Genomic DNA, 22,688 nt, shown 5'->3' with positions numbered 1-22,688 from the left:
ATGTTCTTTCTTATTGTACCAGTCGATGATAACAAAGATATTATCTCCTTTAAATATCATGTAGTATTAGTAAATAAATGATGTATACACAAAATAATTTTATTTATTTTTATTACTTTAAATAAAAATTATAATCAAGTTATCATAAACTTATGATACTAAAAAAACCAATATTTGGGGGGGGGGGGATACAATGAAAGAAAATAATATTTTAAATGTACAAATAAAAAAAAAACTTAATTATTTTAAACTTATATTATTCAGGTATACGCAGAAACGCTAAAATAATATATGGTACTTCATTCAAAATTCACTTTTTTACCTCGTCATTATTATTTTTAGCAGACGATGATATGCCTCGTCCGTTAAGTTTATTTTTACCTAAAAAATCTTGTAGCTTTTTATTATTGGATGTAAGCTCTCTTTTTGCATCAATAATTTTAAATATTTTATGCAACAAATGCCCGGTAAACAAATATTATTCAATACGATCATTACCAAATATCCTCAATGTAAAATATTAGTCTATGAGCATTTATTGCTTCATAATATTGTCTTAAATCATATTTTGAGGCGAATCCGTGGCCGCTTTTTTGATATTTATAAGTTATACGTCAAATCTATTGAGTTTTTATAAATTGAGGTATAAATAATTATTTTTTATAAAAAATTCCGAGTTGTATATAATTTTTAAAATGAGTCAAACTATGCATCAATGAAAAGGTGCTTTATGAAAAAAAATATTGTAGATAATATAAAAAGAGACAAATATATGATCATAATACAAGTAATTATATTGATAATAGGTGGCAGGGATTGTAATTCGATATGTTTATATATCACTATAATGGACCTTCGGGCCGAAATTCACCTTTTTTTGATGTCTTCAAATTTTCATTTTTTCACCCCAAAAAATGAAATTCCAAAAGTTGAGGAAAAGAGAGATTGAAGAGAAAATAATACAACAAATAAAATCCTTACAACTTAGCGGTTGTAAAATATGCAATGAAGAGCTTACATCATACACAAAAAATAAGTATGAATATATGAAATGTACAAATAAAATATGTCCACTATATAAAAAACATATTAATGTTTGGAAAGGTACAATATTTAGTCATATAAAAATTTCTAAATTGAAATTTGTCGAGGTTATTGACCTCTGGTTATCAAAATGTAGTGTGGATACTATTTCATACGTAACCAGAATTGATAAAAAAGTTATATGGAGAATATTGAAAAAAACTAGTGAAGTACTAGTTAAAAAATTCTACCAAAACATTGAATATATTGGAAATCCTGGTATAACAGTTGAAATTGATGAGTCAAAGATTGGAAAGAATAAATATAATCGTGGACATCCAGTAGGAGGAGTTTGGCTCTTTGGAGTAGTTGAAAGAGATGGTAAAAAAAGAGTCATATTATTTCAAGTTAGTGATCGTACTAAAAGTAAGTTAAAATTTCACATTAAAAATAGTGTAAAAGAAGGTAGCAAATTATATTCTGACTGTTGGAAGGGATATACGGGCATTCAAAATGAAGGTTATAGTCACCACAATGTAAACCACTCTAAATATTTTAAAGATCCCGAGACAGGAATACATACTAATACTATCGAAGGAACATGGTCTGGTTTAAAACAGCATATACCATACAGATGTAGAACGAGGAAATTAATTAATAGGTATTTAGTGAGGTACATGTTAATAAAAAACTATAATACTCATCCAGTAATAAGTTGTTTTAACGTAATTTATGATGAAAAATTAAATATTTAAAACTTTTATTCTTTTTTTGTTTTCTTCCTCAACTTTTGGAATTTCATTTTTTGGGGTGAAAAAATGAAAATTTGAAGACATCAAAAAAAGGTGAATTTCGGTCCGATCAACCACTATAATTTGTTGACTAATTCAATAAACAGAGGCGTGAATGTTTTTAACCAAATAAAGTGTGTGTTTTGTTAATTATAAGATATAAATATATAAATTAATATATATATTTTCAAAAGTATCATATATATAAAAGAATTTTATTTAATTTTTTACCCCTCTTTTTTGTGACTTTGGAATTTCTAAACTATATATATTAGGCTTTCTATGTTATTTAAATATCATAAATAGATTTATTGCGATAATTTGACTATTCTAAGTGTGTATGTTATTAGTTAATACTTTTTAATTTTGATTATTATTTTTGTTAAACTCAGTTCCAAAATATCGTCAGAATCGTTTTTTAGAATTTATTTGACCCTTCCGCGAAAAATTGTAAAAATAATTAACAATAAAGATTTTAAATATAAGCGTCAAAATTTGAGCTTAGAAATTCCTAAAATTATTTCAATATGACTCATAAGTGTTTATAACTTAACTTTACTCCTTATATGTTACTAAAAAGTATTTTTGAAAACGATGTCTTCATCCTATCAAATTCAATCATCCCGAAATAGAAACTCACCAAAATTTACCGAGGAGCGACATATTATAAAACAAAACATTCAAAACCCGTTTTCAAAACGGGAAAGCATACGCTAGTATCACTTAAAGAAAACATCACTTGAAATTTGATTTGTATACTGATTATTAATTTTAGCTATTTATTTTAGTTAAATTTGATAAATCTTGTAAATACAATTGTAATTTCTGTGTTTTTTATAAAAAACTTTTTGAAGGGGCATGATATTTTTTTTGCATACAGTATTCTATTCATTACAATCAGAAATTAGATCAAGTTATCAGGATAAACTTGAATTGGAATATCTTTATAATAATTATAATGTGAATTTTGTAGATGAAGAAAACAAAAAACAAACCTTTTTAGCTAATCACATTGAATACCTACACGAAATTTCTGTATACCACGAACAGAATAATTCGTCAAAACAAAAAGAAATAGAGAATGGCCTTAATAAGCTTTCCACTCAAGAGTTACAACTAGTTTATAAGGTTATTGATAGCGAATTTGCAGAAAAAAATGACAGCTATTATTTACTAATCACTGAACTTAGCAAATCCATAAAATCTCTTAAATATATTTTAGAATTTCGAAAGGTCGTCTATAATGAAAATACATATGGTTCATTCATGTTCGTAAATGTTAAACAATCTTTAACAATGCTAAATATTAAAAGAAAAAAAATTAATGAAAGGTGCAATAGCTTAAAAACAAAAAAAATAGCATGTATAAATAGAATTGTAGAGATTTTAATAAGTCTTCAAATAAACCCCGAAAAAATTAAATTCTACTTAGGTATTTTTTCATTTATCGAAAAAGTATTAGAAAATATTATTGATACAGAGAATATAAAAATTACGTTTGCTCCATTGTATTTTCTCGAATACTACGAATCATACGGAAAAAAACTTTATTTAATAATTAAAAACATTCCCTTGCTCAAAATATTTAAATTTACAAGAGAATGTATTTATGATGAAATAGATATTAGTGAGGAAGATATGAAAAGCATTCAAAATGTTTTAAAATCATTTCAACTTAAAGTAATTGAGTTTCACAAAAAGATAAACGTGTTATTTTCACTTTTAGAAGAAATTATAAATGAACTCAGAGAACTTATTAAACAATCATATCAGTTGAATTTGAGACAACGTTTAAATTTAAATTATATATGATTATAAGGCAAAAATTCTGTCGTTAATACTTGCTTGGCGCATGCAAAAGATCTATTTTATATTAACGATTTTAAAATAAATGTATGTACATAATTTTCAGAAAATAAGTAACAATAATAAATGTAATTAAGACAACATTATTTTACTACAATAAACAACTTAAAGATTTCGGAATTCTTCATTATATGTTTTTTATCATAATCTTAATATGTAAATGAAAATCTATCCGTCTAGCATGAAAGCATCTCAAGCCTCCATTTTATCATAACTCTTTAATTACAACATATGATATAATTATGCTTACAAAAAAAAAGTTTTTATTTAATCAGTACCTCTGGTCTAATATGATTCTATAGCTTTTTGTTAATTCTATTAAATTACCCATATATAAGTATGTTTAAAATATACTTAAGGCTAACTAAATGAACCAGACAAAAAATATGAACTTTTAGTAATTGAGTTAGAACTAATGAACAAGTATAAGTGGAAACCATGTTTGCGTCTTGATACTGGATGGAAGCATGACAGAATGTCAAATACCACATAGATACTATGGACACTTTTCAGATGCCTTTTTTCATCCAAGAATGGTATTTGTAGTTGCGCCTGAAAATATTATATTGAACGTCGAAGGGGGGGGGGGTTGAATGCAGTTCCAGGTTCAAAAATTATTTAATGTAATCGTAATATAATGAAATTATGAGATCATGATAAAAGGAATGTAAATAAGATTATTATATATATTCTTTTCTTTGAGAATTGTAAATTAGAAACAAACTTTACTCATCATCTTACATTTCGATAGATACTAAAACTTTCTATAGGTTACTTGCACAAGTATACTATACATTTTTTTACACTCATATAAACCCATTTTGCCATTACTAATGCTATAAAAAAATTTAACTTTGCTTTCTAAGTAAATTTGTCTTGGCTGTTAGTATCACGTCTGGTGCCCATAAAAACTTAATACGTGTTGTACTACATTTATTTGATAATTAAAAGATATAAATAAAAAGACATTGACTCAAATAAAATTTGTCCAGTTTAAAAGACTTTTTAAACATACAGTAAAAAATAGAATCAATAGTTCAATATGATTTCCTTGTTAAATTTGTTTTCACGCCATTCTATGTCGTAATGTTCTTAAATATTAACTTGTTTTTGATTTTTTACAATTCTTTTGCTTAATATAATATATGCCAAAAAATACTTTACTGACTAGGTTGTTCGTCTTTTTTTATTGAAAGATAAATAAATAAAATACACCTTGTTTTGCTACATCTTGGTTATATTAAATGAAAATTCTACAATTTCGTTATTTGTGAAATTGTTTTATATTATCACTGTTTCATATCCACCATTTGCTGGATCATAAAACACTCATCATCTTTAAGATATCGATTACTAAATTGTCTTCCCGCATTCTTTAAGATGAAATAATCTCATAGTGATTTTTTACATGCCTGAGCGGGGTTCAAAACTATTAGCTAATCTAATTTTTAAAATGAGTAAAAACTTCCATACTTTTAAATTATTATAGTAGAAATTAGTCACCCATCGTCGCAAATGATTACTTAAAAAAAATTCACTTATATACAAAAAAAATAAAATTTTTTAGGTAGAATGCATCATAACTTGCAGTTTTTCAATTTAGACTATAAATTTATGCATATGTTTTAAAAAAATGAAAGAAAATAATTCTTTTCATATTTTTTTTTACATTCAAATTATTCTACACTTTAAATTTAATTTGAATTATATGAAAGTATTTACTCAAAAAGATCAACAAGTGATAATTTTTAAAAGAATGATAGAGACTTTAGTTCTCGTGTTTGTACAAAAACACGCCTAGCTTTTTATTTTTTGATTAAATTGCATTTTTAAAAAATAATCTTACATTTTTTGCATTTTTTATACCATGGGGTATATTGTCTAAATTTGTAAATATTGTAAATCAACTTTACATTGAAAAATCTGTGTAGATCTAACAACTGGAATTGTTTTTTATGTTATTTTGAATATTAAACATTTCACATATACAGATTTGATTTTTCATAAATAGCCAAATTTCTTAAAAACGAAAGGTTGTTGTTTGTTTTATAGCAAATATCTTAAATATGATTATTAAGCCAGATGGAAAACATCTTTTATCTCCATTATGCAGATATAAAACGAACTATTTAATAATATAATATTATCATGTTTATTCCGCTAAACTTTTATATTGATATTTATTGTTTGATCTCTATTTCCATTTTTAAAGTTATTTATACAATGGAAACACGGGATATTCGAGATTTTATCTTTAATAGTTTAAGTTTTCCTGAGATTTTGTGTCCTTTTCATTTTAAAGCAGGTTTGGATATTATATCGTCTTAAAATAACTATAAATGTATTATAATGGTCCATAAAAGCATTTGGCAAGTATCTCATTTCATTCAGCCATTGTATATTGATTCGCATTATATCAACTTAAAGAATCAGTTATAGCCCAAAATTATTATTTTTTGTGTAAAACTATCAATTTATTAATATTCGATTCTTAATCATTTTACTCTCGTTGAGGCAATTTATAGTCTGTCTTTCCTATAGTCTCTGTTGTATGAAATGTATAGTAACTTATACTTTTGTGTTTATATGAAGCTGATATAAATGCACAAATGATGTTTTAATTTACTGTTGTATTGCTCAGATGACATTTATTATATATTACAAAAATTTTCCATCTGTTTATTGCTCTTAATTTCCTTGATACAATATGATAGCTTTTCTACTTTTTTAACATAGAAACCTAATATTATAACAAATAATAAAGCGTTATGAAATTAGCATATTTCGAGCTTAAAATGAAAATTTGACGATTTACGAAAATTTTGAAACAGAAAAGAAAGTAACCTAGGGAAATACGTTTTCCACTATAAATTTATGCCAAGACATGTCTAGTATGTGACAAAAGTGCATTTTAATGCTGAATACCACTGACATATAGAATTGAGATATAACCAATTTCCAAATTTATAGCTTACATAAAAAATGAACCAAATACATGGCAATTGTAAGGGGAAAACGCGAAATGGGCACAACAAAAAGATCAAACTATAAAATTACACTATTTAATGTCGTACGAAACATTAGAAACTTAATCTCATAAAAAAGTATAATCGTGTACAAAATTTACATTTGATTTTTTTTGTCATTTTTTGTTTGAAGTATGAGTGTTTATTTGTTAATTTTATGTCTTTAAAGAATTATTATTTCTGATAGTTTATTACGTAAAATACATATTTTTCACTTAAATTTTCATTTTTCAAAATGAATGTTTTATCAAGTCGGAAAATCCTCTTATAAACTTATATGAAATGTTTGTAAATATCAAATCTGTTCAATTCACATATTTCGGTTTGGTAACACTTTGATACTTTGTCTAAAGAATCATTATATAAAATTCACAAATTTGTGTCAAATTTTTCTTCCTAAAAACTTAGAATAAATACTAAAAAATGATCTTAAAATATTTATAATAATGATTAATTAATATTAGAAATAATTTGGGACTTTACGGGGTATAGATTTTTAATTTTTTTGAATATAACATGAAATTTGACATGCCTCTCTTTATGAAATAAATTAAATTAAAATGATTTCATGTGTTCTTTATAAGAAAATCTGTTTTGATCCCCTATTTTTAGTATGCTGCATATTCTTTTTACGTTTTGTGAATTGACGTTATTTACACATCACAAAGAAAATGATATGATAGATGTCTTTATTGGTTCTAATGATTATGACGGTGCTTTGAATTCTTTCTGTATGTTTTTAACTGAAGAGTTAGGGCTTCGTGGAGAGAAAAATGTCTGCCCATTCGTCGTTAACTCTGGCGAATACACAATTCAAAAAAACCGCATTCCCTTCGAAGTAGTAGAACGAATAGAGTACCAAAATATAAGAGAAATCGCACATGAGTCTAACAACGATGAATTAAGAGCTTTGTTTGTGGAAAGTAAAAAATATTTTAAAGCAAGTTGTGAAATATCTGTTAAAGACAGGTATTATATTGATTTTATGTTTAGAACAAGAAAAAACGGGAATTATTACTTTTCAAATACTTCTTCAATAAGTTTAAAGAGAGAAGCAAAATTTACGGTATTGAAATTGAACAAAATTAAGAAAATAAATTTAACGGAAAGGGAAAAGAATTTCAGTAAAATCATGAAGTTATATAATTTGAATTAGAATAAACGCAATTTTTATTATACTAATTGTCAACTAACGGTTTTTTAGTATCTCTACAAATTCATTTCAAATAATATTTAAAAATCTTCATTCAAAAAATAAATAGTGCACTTCAATTTGGGACTCTGAACTAATATTTTTGTTTTCATTTAATTTTGTAAAAAATTCTCTATTTGATCACTAGTTTTTGTCATTCTGTCAAGGATAATCAGAACATAAGTGTTGTTTATATATTTAGGAGTTTTGATATCGCTTTAAGCATTTAAAACAAGATTTTTATATTAGAATAGTTATATACGTGAAATGCATTTTTAAAAAAGTTATAAAATAGCACATATCTTATTTATTCATCTGCAAAATACTATATGTTATTTTTTACTTTCAAAAATTTGATTAGATTTACGTACAGACTCAAAAAAAAGATTAAAATAAGCATTTATTTTTGTATGTATGTTATATAATATTTTAAAGTCATTTACGTGTGTATAATTACGTATAATCAAAACAAAAAAAACAACGAAAAAAATCATAATGAGGTGTAAAATTAAATAATCATTATGACATCGAAAATACATATAAAAGTTTAAGTTTGTCGTATTAAAGTATATAGTTTTAATTTTTGATTTTAATATTTAATATTAATATATTTAACAAATATTGTTTATTTGATTATATCGTTTCTGCGTCGATTATTTTTTTCATATTTTGTATAAAACCAAGAGTAACTTGTTTGATGCCCTGTTTTTTGTATTATTTTAAAATTAGTAAATACTATACCTCATATTTCGTGATTTTATAGTTAAATAATATTAATTTTTATTTTTTTAGTAAGAGGACCCCTTTGTTTCATCTCCATATTTAAATTTCTAAAAATCTTCAATAGAACTATAAATATCTTTAATGCCGTTATCATCAAAATTAGAGGTACCAAATTGAATTTCTTGTAATTCCAAGTTTATTTTATCTAGTGATCTTTCGTTCTTATGATAGTCTAGTTTGTTTTCTCTATTAATATATAAATTTTTACTATAAAGCTGTATAATATGCCAGGGACACGAAGATGATATTTGTAAATCAATATGATCATTCACGAAATTTTTAAGCCTTCCCATTTCTTCTAAATTATCAAAAGAAGGATAAAAACTTAAATCAAATACTAGATCATAACTATGATAGGCTAAAAGTTCTAAAAGCTGGCCTATTGGTTTTAATCTTTTGCTAGATTTTTGTTTTAATATAAAATTTTTTATAAATTTTCTAAAAATAAGTCTCAAATCATATAATCCCTTTTGAATTGATCTTTTTTCCAATTTACGTATAATATTATATAAATCTCTATTAGACATCAGTGCCTCAAAGACAATATCAGATGCTATAAAGATTGTTTGAAAATTTATTATATTATTGATGTTTTTGGGCTTAAAATTAAAATTTTTTGTACAGTTTAAAGTGTTTTTAAATGTTGTTTTGTTTGTGGCTGCCATAAAATTATCAACATGTATGATTTTAAGGCTTGTATCAATATTATCCAATACGTAATTTACCTTGTTTTTAAACAAAGGCGTACTCGTCGGTTCAATCGATCTTCTCATAATGTTATGAGAGATATTAGATGAAGTAAAGATTTGTAAAATTGAAAAAAATATTAGCATTTAGAGGGTTCAGCTTAAATATTTTTTTTTATTCAAACAAAAAAAAATTATACTATATTACGATAAATGTTAAAATTTGTTATATTTTATATTTAGAATATATTTTTAAAAATAAAATTTGATTAAAGAGAAAATTAATAAAAATTTAAATTTTCATTGACTTCCAATATAGTAAAGTTTATAATAATCATTTTACATGTATTAACACATGTTTCATAACACATACGTCATTATATATGAAATGTAACATTATGGTACTAATAAACTTATTTGAATAATATGTTTTGTGCATCGATTTAGCTTTTTAATTAATTTTTAAGAAATTAGATCATTTAAATTTAAAGCAAAACATCATTAAGAAAATCTAATTAACTTTATAGCATAATTTTGATGAACTTTCGTTTGTTTCATGTATGTTCATGCACCAAAAAGGAACTCTTTATATTCATATATCATTAAAAAGTACTTTGAACATATCAACACAATAAAATTTCTCTTAAATCGTTTTCGTTTTTTAACAAAACAAATTCAACAATATATTTGCATGATTATATGTATCCCTTTGATTTTATAAAAGTATTACTTAAATTATATAGAAAATTGAGTTGTTAATAAAACCCTTCAGCAAAAACATGCTACAGCCACGCAATAATATGTTTGAAGACAAGGTTTACGAATTAACATTACTAAGAGCTATGAGCCTTCGAAATTGCTAGTACTATACAAAAAATATGGCAGCTTGAAGGAATTATGTAAAACCCAAGACCTTAAAAAAGTTATAACCATAAATTAGTGAAAGATTTGGCGAAAAGAGTTTTAGTTGGTAAAAATTTAAATAAGTATACTTGTATCACGTATATTGATCTCAATATTTGGTAATTTTCGAGTCTGTTTTTTTTCTCGTGTTTGACAATTCTAAAAGTATATATATTCGAGGTTATTAGGTTGTAATTTAAGGCACATTGCATGCACGTGAGATCTCGGATCAATTTTTGATTTTTATCAGCTTTTCCATATTGGTTTAGAAAAATCTGTTAGTATAAACAAATCTCTTCTGAAGAAATGTTAGATTGTGATCCACGGATCTAAAACGAGAAAAGGTGTTTTTTAACTTACATGGTAAATATAAGAAATTGCCCGATTATAACTAAAACACTATTTTGTATTATCAATATTTAATACAATAACTACTGTAAAAAAGAATATATTTGATGTATACATATTATTTTATTCTTTTAAAATTAATAACTTTCTGAAAAATGAGTTTCGGGTTATAATTATTCTTTTTAACATATTGTACAGATAAACCAATGAAAAAAAATTTGTTGCCTATTATTTATTTGCTAAAAAAGGGGGAAATCCTTTTTATAACCTAAAAAACTTTATACTTAGTTTTTTAAAAATATTATAGGTATTCGTAGTGCTTTCACATGTTTTATGTTTTTTTTTTGAAATTTAACTTTATATTTTTTAATATAATTGTAGTATCTTAAATATTTAAATATTGCAAAATTAATTGTATTGTTAATTTTGTTCATTTGCGAATAAATGAATAATAGCAATCAACAACCTACTAGAAAAATTAAAAAATAAAAAATGGGCATTAATAAAACTTATACGAAGACAAAGATATTTATCAAAGACCAAAATTTTTTGTTAATTTGTCAATTTTTTCCCAATCTCACAAAATTATTATCATAAGCTACTTTATGTTGGTTTCTTTGTTTCTTTTTATGTCTAGTTTTTTTAGATTTCACTGTTCTCTGTGTACAATCATTATTATTCCCCTGCAAAAAATCTTGTGAATCTTCGTTTAGAAAATAAATATCTTTTAGATTAGTATCATCAAAATCATCATCTTTATAGGTGTTCTCTTGTGATACAGATGCTGGTTTGTCTGCTGATAAATCATCATCTAAAATTTCGACATTATTTTCGTTAATTTTGTATAAAGTCTCATTATACAATTGGATGATACGCCAAGGACAAGAATAATCAATTCTGAGATCAATATAATCAGAAACAATGTCTTTAAGGTTCTCTATTTCGTCGAGACTATCATAAGAGGAATAATTACTCAAATCATATACTAAATCATAACTATGATATGCCAGAAATTCGAAAAGATGAGCTATTGGGGTTAATTTTTTTTTAGTTATTTGTTTGTATAAAAAATTTTTTACAAATTTTTTAAAAATTAGTCTTAAATTATAAAAATGATTTCTGTCTGACATGTTTTCGACTATGTGTATAATATTATCAACGTCTTTATTCGCCATTAATGCCTCGAATACAATATCACTTGCTATAAAAAAAGAAGGCCAATTGATTTTGTTATTGGTGTTCTTTGGTTTGAACTTAAATTTTCTTGTACAATTAACTGTAATCTTATTTCCCGAGATATAAAAAGGCTGTATATGATTATTAAAGGGATTTTTCTTATGGTCTTCATCAAAACTATCGTAAAAAAACTTTATTTCACTATTGTGTTCCAGTCTAAATAATGACGGGGAAGGATTTGTTTTTGGTAAATTGACATTGTTGTATGAAGTAAAAATTGGCAAAGCAAAAAAACATATCATAGTTGTAGGGCAACAAAGGATTTTTTTTATAAATTAATTAAACATCATACAAAATTGCATTTTTTATATTAATAAACCTTCAGTTCTGCGGTATCCCCAATTTTTGTTGCTTGTAACTAAATGCATATAAATTTGCGTAATTAAAATACAATAAATTTGATATCTTTGTAGTAATATCTTGAATAATAAAATAATTATTTGTCAAAACGTGTAAATGGATGTATACGTCATTATAAACGTGTTTTTGACTGTACAACTTACGTGAAATACGAAATATGTAATTTTAACAAGTTTGTAAATATAATTGGAATAGTGTCTTCATACTATTCTTTAATGTTTAAAAAAAGTTAAACATTACTGATCTAATAAATAAAATCAATCTATGATAACAGATAATGTTGTGTATTGAATTTTATACACTATAAAAAAATACTATAAAATGTAATACGTAATATACAAACAAAAATTTGGATAGATAAATAATTATTTTTAAATTATCTTTGAAAATATGTTATATATATAAACAAAAATATCTAATCAATATAAAATCCTTTAGATTAAGTGTACAATATTAAATTTCCTATTAGAATTCAAAACGACCTTTACCAGATTTTTTTATGCATTTAATTAAGTTTTCAAATTACTTAAATGTAAATGTCAAACTAAAATAATCTCCTACGTGCTTTTTTGTGCAGTATGTCACTAAAGGCCGCGCGAGATAAAAAAAAGTATTTATTTCCTGACTTAAGTTAAGCCTATGTCCAGTTGATAGTCCTTGTTGAGGCTTTAACGCACCACGCCGAATGCCGGAGATGAAGAAGCAGGAATAGAACCTTGAAGAAGGTGCCTTTGAGCAAGCTTATTCTTTTTTAGTGCAGCTATAAGCATTATAAAAGAACTTAAACTAATAACCCATAATAAAAAATTTTATTATTTTTCGAATATATCCATAGAACCAGAAGATCGCCTAACTAACAAACTTATTAGTGTCTTCTATGCTTTAGTAAAAAGTTTCATAGATTAAAATGATAAAATAATTAAGGTCTAAATGAACAATAATAAATCAATCTTATACTTTATTTATTTTGTACAACTAGTATTTTTGTGAATTTAGTCATATCCCAACAGATTCAGGAAAAAATATAACACATAGATTATAAGAGACATAAACAAACTAATCACATATGATAGAACTATTACTATGGTGAATAAAATAAATCTGAGGGTAAGCATCATCATCTTTATGCTCAGTAATCGTATAGGGACCCTATTTGCATTTAAAAGTGATCTATCCTTTATAAAATTAATTGTTGGCATTTCTGTTTGACGGGGATATTTTTCGAACATTTATAGTAAAAAAATAAAGAAAGAAAGGAGTGAAACTGACAAATCAAAATAAACAAAAAGTAAAACTCAAACAAATTAGCAAAAAAAGTAAAACATTGACTTGAGAAACAAGTCAATGGATTTATGATTATTTGTTAAAAATTATATTTAAATAAATACAAGTCAAATACACACTAAACTTTCTTATAGTTTTACTAACATGTGTAAATAAATGCTTCTATAGGATTTTTATGATCATTTTTTTCATTGTCCTTACATTTTTTATTAACTAAAATATTTATAACTAGACACATGTCAAATATAAAGATATTGAACAAAGACACTTCCCACAGAAATATCAATCATAAAAACTAGACCATCATATGTATGTTTCAATAAAACATAAATAGAGTCGCAACATTTAATAAAATGATTCTCTTTTTTCATATAGTAAACACAGCTCCGAATTATTTTATAAAGCTTTCCGGTTCAGACAAAATGCTTTCTAGACACACTGGAGATGTTGTAGCTTCAGATTTCTACACGCCCATTTTATTTGAATTTACACAAACAAATAATGGGGACCTACTCCTTAAAGATAAAGCAAAAAACAAAAATCTTATTATTAAAGACAACAAAATCGTATTATCCAAAACAAGTCTTATCTCTCCAACTCCTTTTGAAATATTATTTAACGGAAAATCTAATTTTTATATTGTAAATAATGACAAATGTCTAGAGATGGAAAATGATTTATCGTCCTCTAAAATTTCACAAATAAAATTCAAGAAATGTTTAAATGCCCCAAATCAATTATGGGATATATTAATTAGTGGAGACAGAAAAGTCAAATTAAAACATTATATTGATCATAGCCATAAAGATAAGTATTCTCATTCTTACCACAAACATCAACACGAAAAATTAGCAACGAAAATCACCGAATTATACGAACCCGCTTCATTTTATAATTAAAACATTAATTTACAAGTTTATTATTGTGTCAATTATCTTCTTACACATGTGATTAAAAGCAAAAAATTATTGTAAATTATTCTTTTCCTCTGCTTAATGATATTTTTTGATGTTAAAAAAATTTAATTTTTGTAGTAAAAATTTTACAGTAGATATTTTGGGGCAATTTATACACAAGGGAATTATAAAATATTCTCAGTAACTAGATTATCATTCTGTAAAATTTATATTGAGAAATTACAATAAGCTATGATTTTCTTTTTACATTTAAAAATCATTTAGAGTAGAGACATGGTCTATAGCATGTTCTTTATCATAAATTACTTTTATTATATGCCAACACAGAACTTCATTACACGAACATTTATACCCACATTGACTTTCAATAATTTTAGCATCTTCGACTATGTAAAAATTTACACTACAAAAACACGTTTGTTTTAAAATTAAAGAAGTTACTTTTTCTAAATCTTCTCCAATTAGTAAAAAAATTTCATTTTTATCTAACTTATGGAAATCCATAGGGTGAAAAAAATTAATTAATAAAAAAAATTTATTTTTAAACCTTTTCCGCTGCTTTATTTGTTATTTTAACTCCATAATCGTCATATTTATCTGATGCCAGCCTTTTTAAATATATTCCTATATAATATAGTAAAACCATGTCTTGGAATGCAAGATAACTGCAATACAGCAAAGAAACAATTATATTCGTAAATGATGGCAAAGAAAATCCTAAAAATAAGAAAAATGCTATCCCCGTTTTAACAACCATAGTAAAAAGTATAAATTTGTATAATTCTTGAACTCCTCCTATGTAACACGCCACAGAAAGCACATATGATAAAAAAAAGGAGATAATAAAACAGAAATGTAGAGTTTTTCTAATAAAAGTTAAAGCATTGTTGTATTCGGTCCCAAAAATAAGATATAATGAAAAAATATTGAATATTCCATTCACGATTAATAACTTAATTATGTCCGTAATATGTATAGACTGAATATCAGTAGGAAGATTATTTCCCAATTTGGATTTTTCTATATTACTTACTGCTTCATTAACTTTCATTTCCGCTAATTCGGCCTGTTCCATAGCTTGGTTTTTAACATTTTCATCTTGATCCCCCATATGAATTTTTGATAGCAAAAAAAAATTTAAATTAAAAACAACCAATTAATTTATTTGACCCCTTTTACCTCCTATATTAAAGGGGTTTAATTATAATTTCAAAAAATTAGTAAAACTGTTAAAACTTGTAAAAAATATATATAGTGAGCAGTTTTAGATCTCATCGTCATATTACGACAATAATTTAAAAGGCTGTTTTTTATTTTTATTGGCTGATCTTGCTATTTACCATATATTTACGAAAAATCATGTATAAACATTGTAGTTATAATATATAGTACCATAAAAAACAATATTTAGATTTCTCGAGGCTCTATACATTCTGATATAATTTCCACATCATCATTAACTTTTTTTGAATTTTCAATGGAATAAAATATAGTCTTAGTAATTTCTGTAAAAATTTTCATATTTATGTCAAGGCTTTGATTTTTTAAATGAAACAAAAATATTCTTTGCCACCATTTGGCTACAAGCAAATTTTTATCTACGCCCAGTCCATTTTCATAAAATATAATGATATATAGCATTGCCATACAATTTCCTTTTATTGCAGCTCTGATGGCGTATTTATAGGATAATTCAAAATTTGGTGGGTGCATTTCCTTTGGTTCTATGTATATCTGTGCAACTTTAACTGAAGCATCTATATTTCCATTAAAGGATGCTTTTTTATAATAACTGTATGATTTTTCAAGATCAATTTCACACTCGAGTTCACCATATTCATAACATTGCGCTACTCTAAGTTGACAATTTGGACAGTCAATTTCAGCGCCTTTATTATACATTTTAAAGCAATACATAATATCAGAAACATGACCTGTAGGCGATAAATCTAACTCCAAATTTCTAGCATAATCAAAACAAACAAAAGGATATAATCTAGTAGCTATATTAACCCCAAGATGTAAATAGAAATAACCAATATTATCATCAAACTCGAGGTTAAATTTGTTTCTTAATACTATTGTTCCAAATGTATGTATTCCCTGTAGAAATCCTAGTTTAGCTGCACATCTATAAAACACTACAGCTTCTTTCAAATTTTTTTTGCAACCAACACCTTTTTCATGGCATTGTGCAAGTCTAAATGTTCCAAAAGGCGAACCGTATATGGCGGAGAACTCATAATATTTTTTAGCTTTATTTTTATCAATTTCTACATCAAATAAACCGTATTCTAATATAAAACCATATGCAGATAAAATTTTTGATATAAGTTTTGGTTTGTCAAGAAAAATTGTATAATTTTCAGTGTAATAAATTAACTTTTCCCGTATCTTTTTATAATATTTTTCGTTAAATGTTTTAACATCTTCTATGTCGTCAAAAGGTTCATTGGTTATGCAATAATTTCTTAATAACCCCATCCCATCCTCGTATGCTAATATATATAAATGTAATAAATCGCCTAATAGATTTATATTATCCAATTGATATTTAATATCGAATGACTGGAATATTTTTTTCTCTTGTCTATATTTTGGTCCATTCATTTTAAGTTGATTCCTAAATTAGAACAATATAAAGAATTATACGTATTAAACATGTTTTATATTTCATATTTTTATTGATTAAAATATGAGTTAGTATCATATCTGTTTGAAAAAAATGAAAATTAGAACCAATAATCATAAAATTCAAAATATCGTAATTTTTTATTGTATTTTAATTATCTTTTTCTAAAGAATAACTAAAATTTTATATTTACAGTTAAAAATTTGACATATAATTAATTTGTGGATTTTTTTAACGTTTCACAATTTACTGAAGCAAAGCCTTTTGATATAATAAATATATTATATAAATTATATTACACAAAAAAACGATTTTAAGGCCTAAAATATTTTTTAATACTATCAAAGATATTATTAACTCAATAACTTTTTTTTACATATCCCCAAAAACTTATTTATACGTCACTGGAGAAAGAATTTTTTTTATCTGCCTTTATTAACTCTTTTATACTCATAATTATATGTGTTCAAAAATAAGTCAGAGATTTAGTATCTATATTTTCAAACAGATACCTTAGGCCATATAAATTTACAAAAATGCATATAAAATATATTTCGAGATAATTATATTTTTATTACTTTATTTGTTTCAAAGTAAGTGATCATTTCAAACATATTCTCCTATAAAACAACAAATTATCATTTTTTTACTAAGTGGGAATAAAAAATCATAGATATATAGTTTATTGAACTTGACCTGACTTATTACTGAACTTTTTCATCAAAAAAAAATTATAATTGTAAATTATAGCAGATTTCAGTTTTGTTGTTTAAAGCATTGACGTAAACTTGGTCAAATAATTTTTAGTAGGGTTTTTATAAGTTGCGAATAATAAAATCTATATAATTATTTTCATCATTAAAAACTATAACGTATAAATTTTTTTAAAATTTATTTTCAGTTTGATAATTGGTTTGAGTTTTGACAGCCAAAATAATTTGTTCCTTTTATTTTTTTAATGTTTTATTAGTGATCGAATTTTGATAATTCCAACATATTTTCTATAAAAAAATATAAATTTGTTTCAAACTAAAATATGTTTTGCAATGTATTTGACAATAATAGTTTTAAATCATAAACTGTCATTAACCGTTTTATAACGGTCATAAATATTTTTAAAAAGCATTTGATCATTATACCCTTTTATAAATATGTTAGAGCTTACAAATTTAGTATTTATTAAGAAAATTGGCACGGGCGCATTTGGAAAAGTTTATTTGGTCTCCATAAAAAATCAAGAATCGGTTCGTTTTGCTATCAAAATCCTTAATAAAAGAAAACTTTTAAAAATGCGACAAGCAGATCAACTTGAAAATGAAATAAAAGCTCTTAAAGGAGTAAATGGCCATGTTTTTATAGCTAAACTTGTCAGTGTTGTACGAGATTCTAAAATTATTGGCATAGTTATGGATTATATAAGTGGTGGCGAATTATTTTATTGGTTAAGAAGATTAAGAAAGTTTTCTGAATATGCCACATTATTCTACGCTTCAGAGATTTTAGTTGCACTTGAATTTATTCATAAAAGAGGTCTATTGTATAGAGATTTAAAACCAGAAAATATTTTATTGACGCCATGTGGTCACATTAAATTAACGGACTTTGGATTTGCCGTTGATCACAAAGAAAAAACGCACATTATATCTGGAACGCCAGAGTACATGTCGCCGGAAAAATTACTAAATGAAGATGACGGAATAGAGAGCGATTATTGGTCATTCGGAATCATCCTTTTTGAAATGTTTACTGGAGACCCGCCGTTTTATGATAGTGATAATCATTTAATATACAGAAAAATACTTGAAAATGATATTTATATTCCACAATATTTAAGTTATGCGGCTGCTGATCTACTTAGTAGATTATTACGTAAAAAAAGACAAGAAAGACTAGGGTATTGGGGATTAGATGATATAAAAAGACATATTTTTTTTAGTGCAGTCGATTGGAATCACGTTGTCGACTGTTCATTAATCCCTCCTATAAAGCCCAGCATGTATAAATCTTCAGATTATGGTTATATTCCCGATGATAATAATCAAGATGAAAATGAAGATCAAGTACCAAAGAAACCATACGAATACATAAAATTCTATGAATAATAATAAATCTGTATAGTTCATAATATTTAGCAAGTTACGTATGTGTTAAAATGACATTTATTGTGTTTTTAAATTATTAATATAAGTTTTTCATTACATTTAAGAGCTTTTTAGCGATTTCTCATTTTGGAAAAAATATTCTTTATATGTTGGGTACAATTTTTTTTCTAATTCCTTGACCAACGTAGAAAGAAATTTTAATATTATTTTAAATTAAATTTTTAACGGCAAATGACATGCTAAATAAAATTTTACCCCCAATGAACACTCAACCATTATTCGAAAATGACTGTATAAGCCTAATAGAATTGTGTGAAACAAATCCAGAATTGGCAAATCATTTAATAAAAAATACATCTGAATATCCATTTATTTATAACAAGAATTTTAAAGACATTCCTTACATTATTTTTACCAATAGTAATATGAAATCTAACAACGTAAATAAATTTGTTGGTGTAAAAGGAACTATTATTAAAGTCGGTCCGGTTTTATTAAGAAATACAAAAATTGAATACACTTGCTTGAAATGTAACTTCAAAGGATTTATGACTGATAACGGAGACAATAAATCATTATCAATATTATGTGACTCTTGTGGCTCAACCTCCGTTATGAAAAAAGAGTGTCTAAACGAAGCTGTTAAAACTCAAACAGTACGAGTACAAAATATCGGTAGCACTAGTAGTTTGGCAGACTTGTACGAAATTATTTTAGAAGGAGAGTTTGCTGGTAAATACCAAGCTGGGACTGAAGTTGTTGTATGCGGAGTACTTTGTTTAAAATGGAAACCGTTAAAAATCAATGAAAATATAATTGTCTCGTTTTATATACAATGTATTTACATTTCCAAAGTTGAATATTTAGAAGAAAATATAAATGTAGATGATGAAGAATTTGTCGATTTTTACTCAAAAACGACATTTGAAAGGCGTAAATTTTTAATTGAATCACTTACAGATGACATTTTTGGATATTCAAATGTGAAATTAGGACTTCTTTTAGTACTAGGCAATCAATATAAAGAAAATAAAAGTAGAAGCGACACAAGACAGTTATCACATATGTTATTGATTGGAGATGCTGGTACCGCAAAATCACATTTCTTAAAGGTATGCTCTAAATTAGTATCTCCTACCATCATGACCAACGGGACGGGAACATCAAATGCCGGATTAACTTCTTGTGCCGTAAAACAAGGAAAAGATTGGACATTAGAAGCTGGAGCTTTACTTTTAGCCGACCTAGGCATTTGTTGTATTGATGAATTTAATAAATTAAAAGTGAATGAGAAGGGAGGTTTACTTGAAGCTATGGAGCAACAAACATTAAGCATAGCAAAAGCAGGCATGATAAATATGCTAAATGCGAGATGTTCTATAATCGCAGCTTGTAATACAAAATATCAATTTGATAAAAATAAATCAGTATCAGAGAATACCTTAATAAGCACCCCATTAGTGAGTAGATTTGATTTAATATTTGGATTATTTGACATTAAAGATAAAAATAAAGATCAAAAGATAGCAGACAAAATTCTTGAAAGATTGAATTTTAATTTAATTGATGAAAAAATTAAAAATATTGAATCATGGAATCGAATCAAATTAAAGAAATTTATAAATCTAATTAGAAAGAAAAAAATAACTATCGATGAAAAAAATTCAAATATCTTATTAAAATATTACTTACGTAAAAAAACGGCTGAAGGTCCTAATGAATTTAATACTATTCGTATGCTTGAGGGACTTGTACGATTAACAGAAACACATGCAAAATTATTAGGGAAAAATGAAGTTGAGGAGGAAGATGTGTTTAGTGTGATCTTATTGTTCGAAACAACTGTAAGTTCCACTTCTATAATTTCATTAAAATATGATGAATTATTTTTAAACAAAGACACATTTGAGGAAGCGATAAGATATGTAAAAAAGGCTTATTCACTGTAATATTAAAAAAATAAAACCTCCATATTCAGATGATAATAGCTATGTAAAAAAAACCTATTTATTTTATTCTACATATTAGAAATTATAGTCCTAAGTTGAATCAATAACCCAGCCGATAAATCGGTGTACGAATTTAGCTTTGTTAATAGTTCATCTTTGAAAGGAACTAAAGGATCAAGACATTTTTTAAATACTTTTAATCCTAAATCTTGATACACAACATCGTCAAAATTATTAAGAAAAAATTCACAAACTAGTTTCTCGTCAAAGGCTAATAACTTCTGAAAGGTATAATTTCCTATTTCATGCGCAAGCAAATATTCGCCTTCTTTTGAAAAATATTCTATAATAAGTTTTTTATGGGATTCATTTGTTGAAAAATTCAATAAAGTTTGTATCGTGTACGCCCCATGTTTTGATGCTGCGATCGCGGCAATGTCGTATCCGAAATGCTTTAACAAATTTTCAATTTCTTCGCCTGATAAAATTTTTATAGCATCTTGCATCAATTTGTTAGATTTCGTACCAACTGCTAATTCCTTGGAGTTTTTAAATACAAAATCTGTTGATCCGTTGGATAAACCTTCTGATATTTTTTGTAGTTCAACTTTATTTAAAATACCTTTTAAATTATTAAAATATTGAACTGTATCTAAAAATCTTTGTCTACCATAAATTATATTTTCATTTATGTCTTCTATTGCCGTGTTCGGTATCTGTTTATCAGAATGAAGTACTGTTGGCTCATTTTCAATAAATGTTTCTGATAAAAACGCCGGCCAATAACATAAATTTTGAAATGATAGTTCGAAATAATTGTAATATTGTTTATAAAAAGAAATAGCATCGATTTCAGAATAAAAATAAACGAAAACATTATTTTGTAGTGCCTCATAATTTTTTATTCTCAAATCGAATTTCAAACTTGATAATAAAAAAACGTCTAGATTTTTAGTACTTTCTAATGTGGTTGGTTTATGAATTAATTTTTGTAATTTTGTTATATTGGTACTAAAATTTTCAAATGGACATATTTTTGAAAAATGAATTTTATCTTCATTTTCTTTAGATTCATAAAATGAATTGAACATACAACTATCATCAATTTCACTCTCGGAATCATAAAAATCTATTCCTTTGTCGAATTCATTAGCTGGACGTAGCTTTAGTTTCTTTATGTTTTTTGTAATTTTTATTAAAGTAGTAGGCTTCTCAATTGTCAGGTTTTTCATATAAAATTAAATTTAAAAATTCATTATATATATTTATTTCTCCTTTTTTTGTATTGGTGCAATACGATCATGTCAAAATAAAAAACACCTATGAAAAAAATTTAATTTTTTTCTACATCTTTATATTTTATTGGTGTTTTTTGATCTCCCAAATTGGCAACTGCTTATTTAGAACAAAAAATGATTTTATATCTTAAATTTGATTGGTGTTTTGCAATCATGTAAAATAATGATAGTAATTAACATTTTCAAAATTTTTAAAATATAAATTTGCTTGGCGCTTTATGATATCGTAAAATAATACAAATCCATAAACACTCATAAAATTTTGATATAGAAATTTGCAAAGTGTTCTGCA

At 25.4% G+C, this 22,688-nt stretch overlaps 11 protein-coding genes across 11 annotated transcripts; 5 read left to right on the top strand and 6 right to left on the bottom strand.

Annotated features, from left to right (window-relative positions):
• Positions 1–2,672: 2,672 nt before the first annotated feature.
• Positions 2,673–3,626, top strand: VNE69_03372 (uncharacterized protein; the record flags this gene model as incomplete). The annotated part of the gene is made up of 1 exon (XM_065473236.1): positions 2,673–3,626. One exon carries the CDS (start codon positions 2,673–2,675, stop codon positions 3,624–3,626), a length of 954 nt encoding a protein of 317 aa, XP_065329308.1.
• A 3,693-nt stretch (positions 3,627–7,319) lies between these two features.
• On the top strand, positions 7,320–7,862 carry VNE69_03371 (uncharacterized protein; the record flags this gene model as incomplete). The annotated part of the gene is made up of 1 exon (XM_065473235.1): positions 7,320–7,862. The coding sequence occupies one exon, from the start codon at positions 7,320–7,322 to the stop codon at positions 7,860–7,862; it is 543 nt and encodes a 180-aa protein (XP_065329307.1).
• An 866-nt stretch (positions 7,863–8,728) lies between these two features.
• Positions 8,729–9,514, bottom strand: VNE69_03370 (uncharacterized protein; the record flags this gene model as incomplete). The annotated part of the gene is made up of 1 exon (XM_065473234.1): positions 8,729–9,514. The coding sequence occupies one exon, from the start codon at positions 9,512–9,514 to the stop codon at positions 8,729–8,731; it is 786 nt and encodes a 261-aa protein (XP_065329306.1).
• Positions 9,515–11,178: 1,664 nt separating this feature from the next.
• On the bottom strand, positions 11,179–12,096 carry VNE69_03369 (uncharacterized protein; the record flags this gene model as incomplete). Its single annotated transcript, XM_065473233.1, has 1 exon — positions 11,179–12,096. The coding sequence occupies one exon, from the start codon at positions 12,094–12,096 to the stop codon at positions 11,179–11,181; it is 918 nt and encodes a 305-aa protein (XP_065329305.1).
• A 1,755-nt stretch (positions 12,097–13,851) lies between these two features.
• Positions 13,852–14,397, top strand: VNE69_03368 (ricin B lectin (RBL8); the record flags this gene model as incomplete). The annotated part of the gene is made up of 1 exon (XM_065473232.1): positions 13,852–14,397. The coding sequence occupies one exon, from the start codon at positions 13,852–13,854 to the stop codon at positions 14,395–14,397; it is 546 nt and encodes a 181-aa protein (XP_065329304.1).
• Positions 14,398–14,664: 267 nt separating this feature from the next.
• VNE69_03367 (uncharacterized protein) lies at positions 14,665–14,919 on the bottom strand (the record flags this gene model as incomplete). Its single annotated transcript, XM_065473231.1, has 1 exon — positions 14,665–14,919. The coding sequence occupies one exon, from the start codon at positions 14,917–14,919 to the stop codon at positions 14,665–14,667; it is 255 nt and encodes an 84-aa protein (XP_065329303.1).
• A 37-nt stretch (positions 14,920–14,956) lies between these two features.
• Positions 14,957–15,526, bottom strand: VNE69_03366 (uncharacterized protein; the record flags this gene model as incomplete). Its single annotated transcript, XM_065473230.1, has 1 exon — positions 14,957–15,526. The coding sequence occupies one exon, from the start codon at positions 15,524–15,526 to the stop codon at positions 14,957–14,959; it is 570 nt and encodes a 189-aa protein (XP_065329302.1).
• A 296-nt stretch (positions 15,527–15,822) lies between these two features.
• On the bottom strand, positions 15,823–17,025 carry VNE69_03365 (chitin synthase regulator; the record flags this gene model as incomplete). Its single annotated transcript, XM_065473229.1, has 1 exon — positions 15,823–17,025. One exon carries the CDS (start codon positions 17,023–17,025, stop codon positions 15,823–15,825), a length of 1,203 nt encoding a protein of 400 aa, XP_065329301.1.
• Positions 17,026–18,198: 1,173 nt separating this feature from the next.
• Positions 18,199–19,149, top strand: VNE69_03364 (cAMP-dependent protein kinase catalytic subunit; the record flags this gene model as incomplete). Its single annotated transcript, XM_065473228.1, has 1 exon — positions 18,199–19,149. The coding sequence occupies one exon, from the start codon at positions 18,199–18,201 to the stop codon at positions 19,147–19,149; it is 951 nt and encodes a 316-aa protein (XP_065329300.1).
• Positions 19,150–19,409: 260 nt separating this feature from the next.
• VNE69_03363 (DNA helicase MCM9) lies at positions 19,410–21,098 on the top strand (the record flags this gene model as incomplete). Its single annotated transcript, XM_065473227.1, has 1 exon — positions 19,410–21,098. The coding sequence occupies one exon, from the start codon at positions 19,410–19,412 to the stop codon at positions 21,096–21,098; it is 1,689 nt and encodes a 562-aa protein (XP_065329299.1).
• Positions 21,099–21,166: 68 nt separating this feature from the next.
• Positions 21,167–22,330, bottom strand: VNE69_03362 (pumilio domain-containing protein; the record flags this gene model as incomplete). Its single annotated transcript, XM_065473226.1, has 1 exon — positions 21,167–22,330. One exon carries the CDS (start codon positions 22,328–22,330, stop codon positions 21,167–21,169), a length of 1,164 nt encoding a protein of 387 aa, XP_065329298.1.
• Positions 22,331–22,688: the final 358 nt, after the last annotated feature.

The sequence above is a fragment of the Vairimorpha necatrix genome, chromosome 3 (genome assembly GCF_036630325.1).
Source record: "Vairimorpha necatrix chromosome 3, complete sequence".
NCBI lineage: Eukaryota > Fungi > Microsporidia > Nosematidae > Vairimorpha > Vairimorpha necatrix.
The sequence above is the reverse complement of the archived record's forward strand: the minus strand, read 5'-3'. Positions and strand labels throughout refer to the sequence as shown.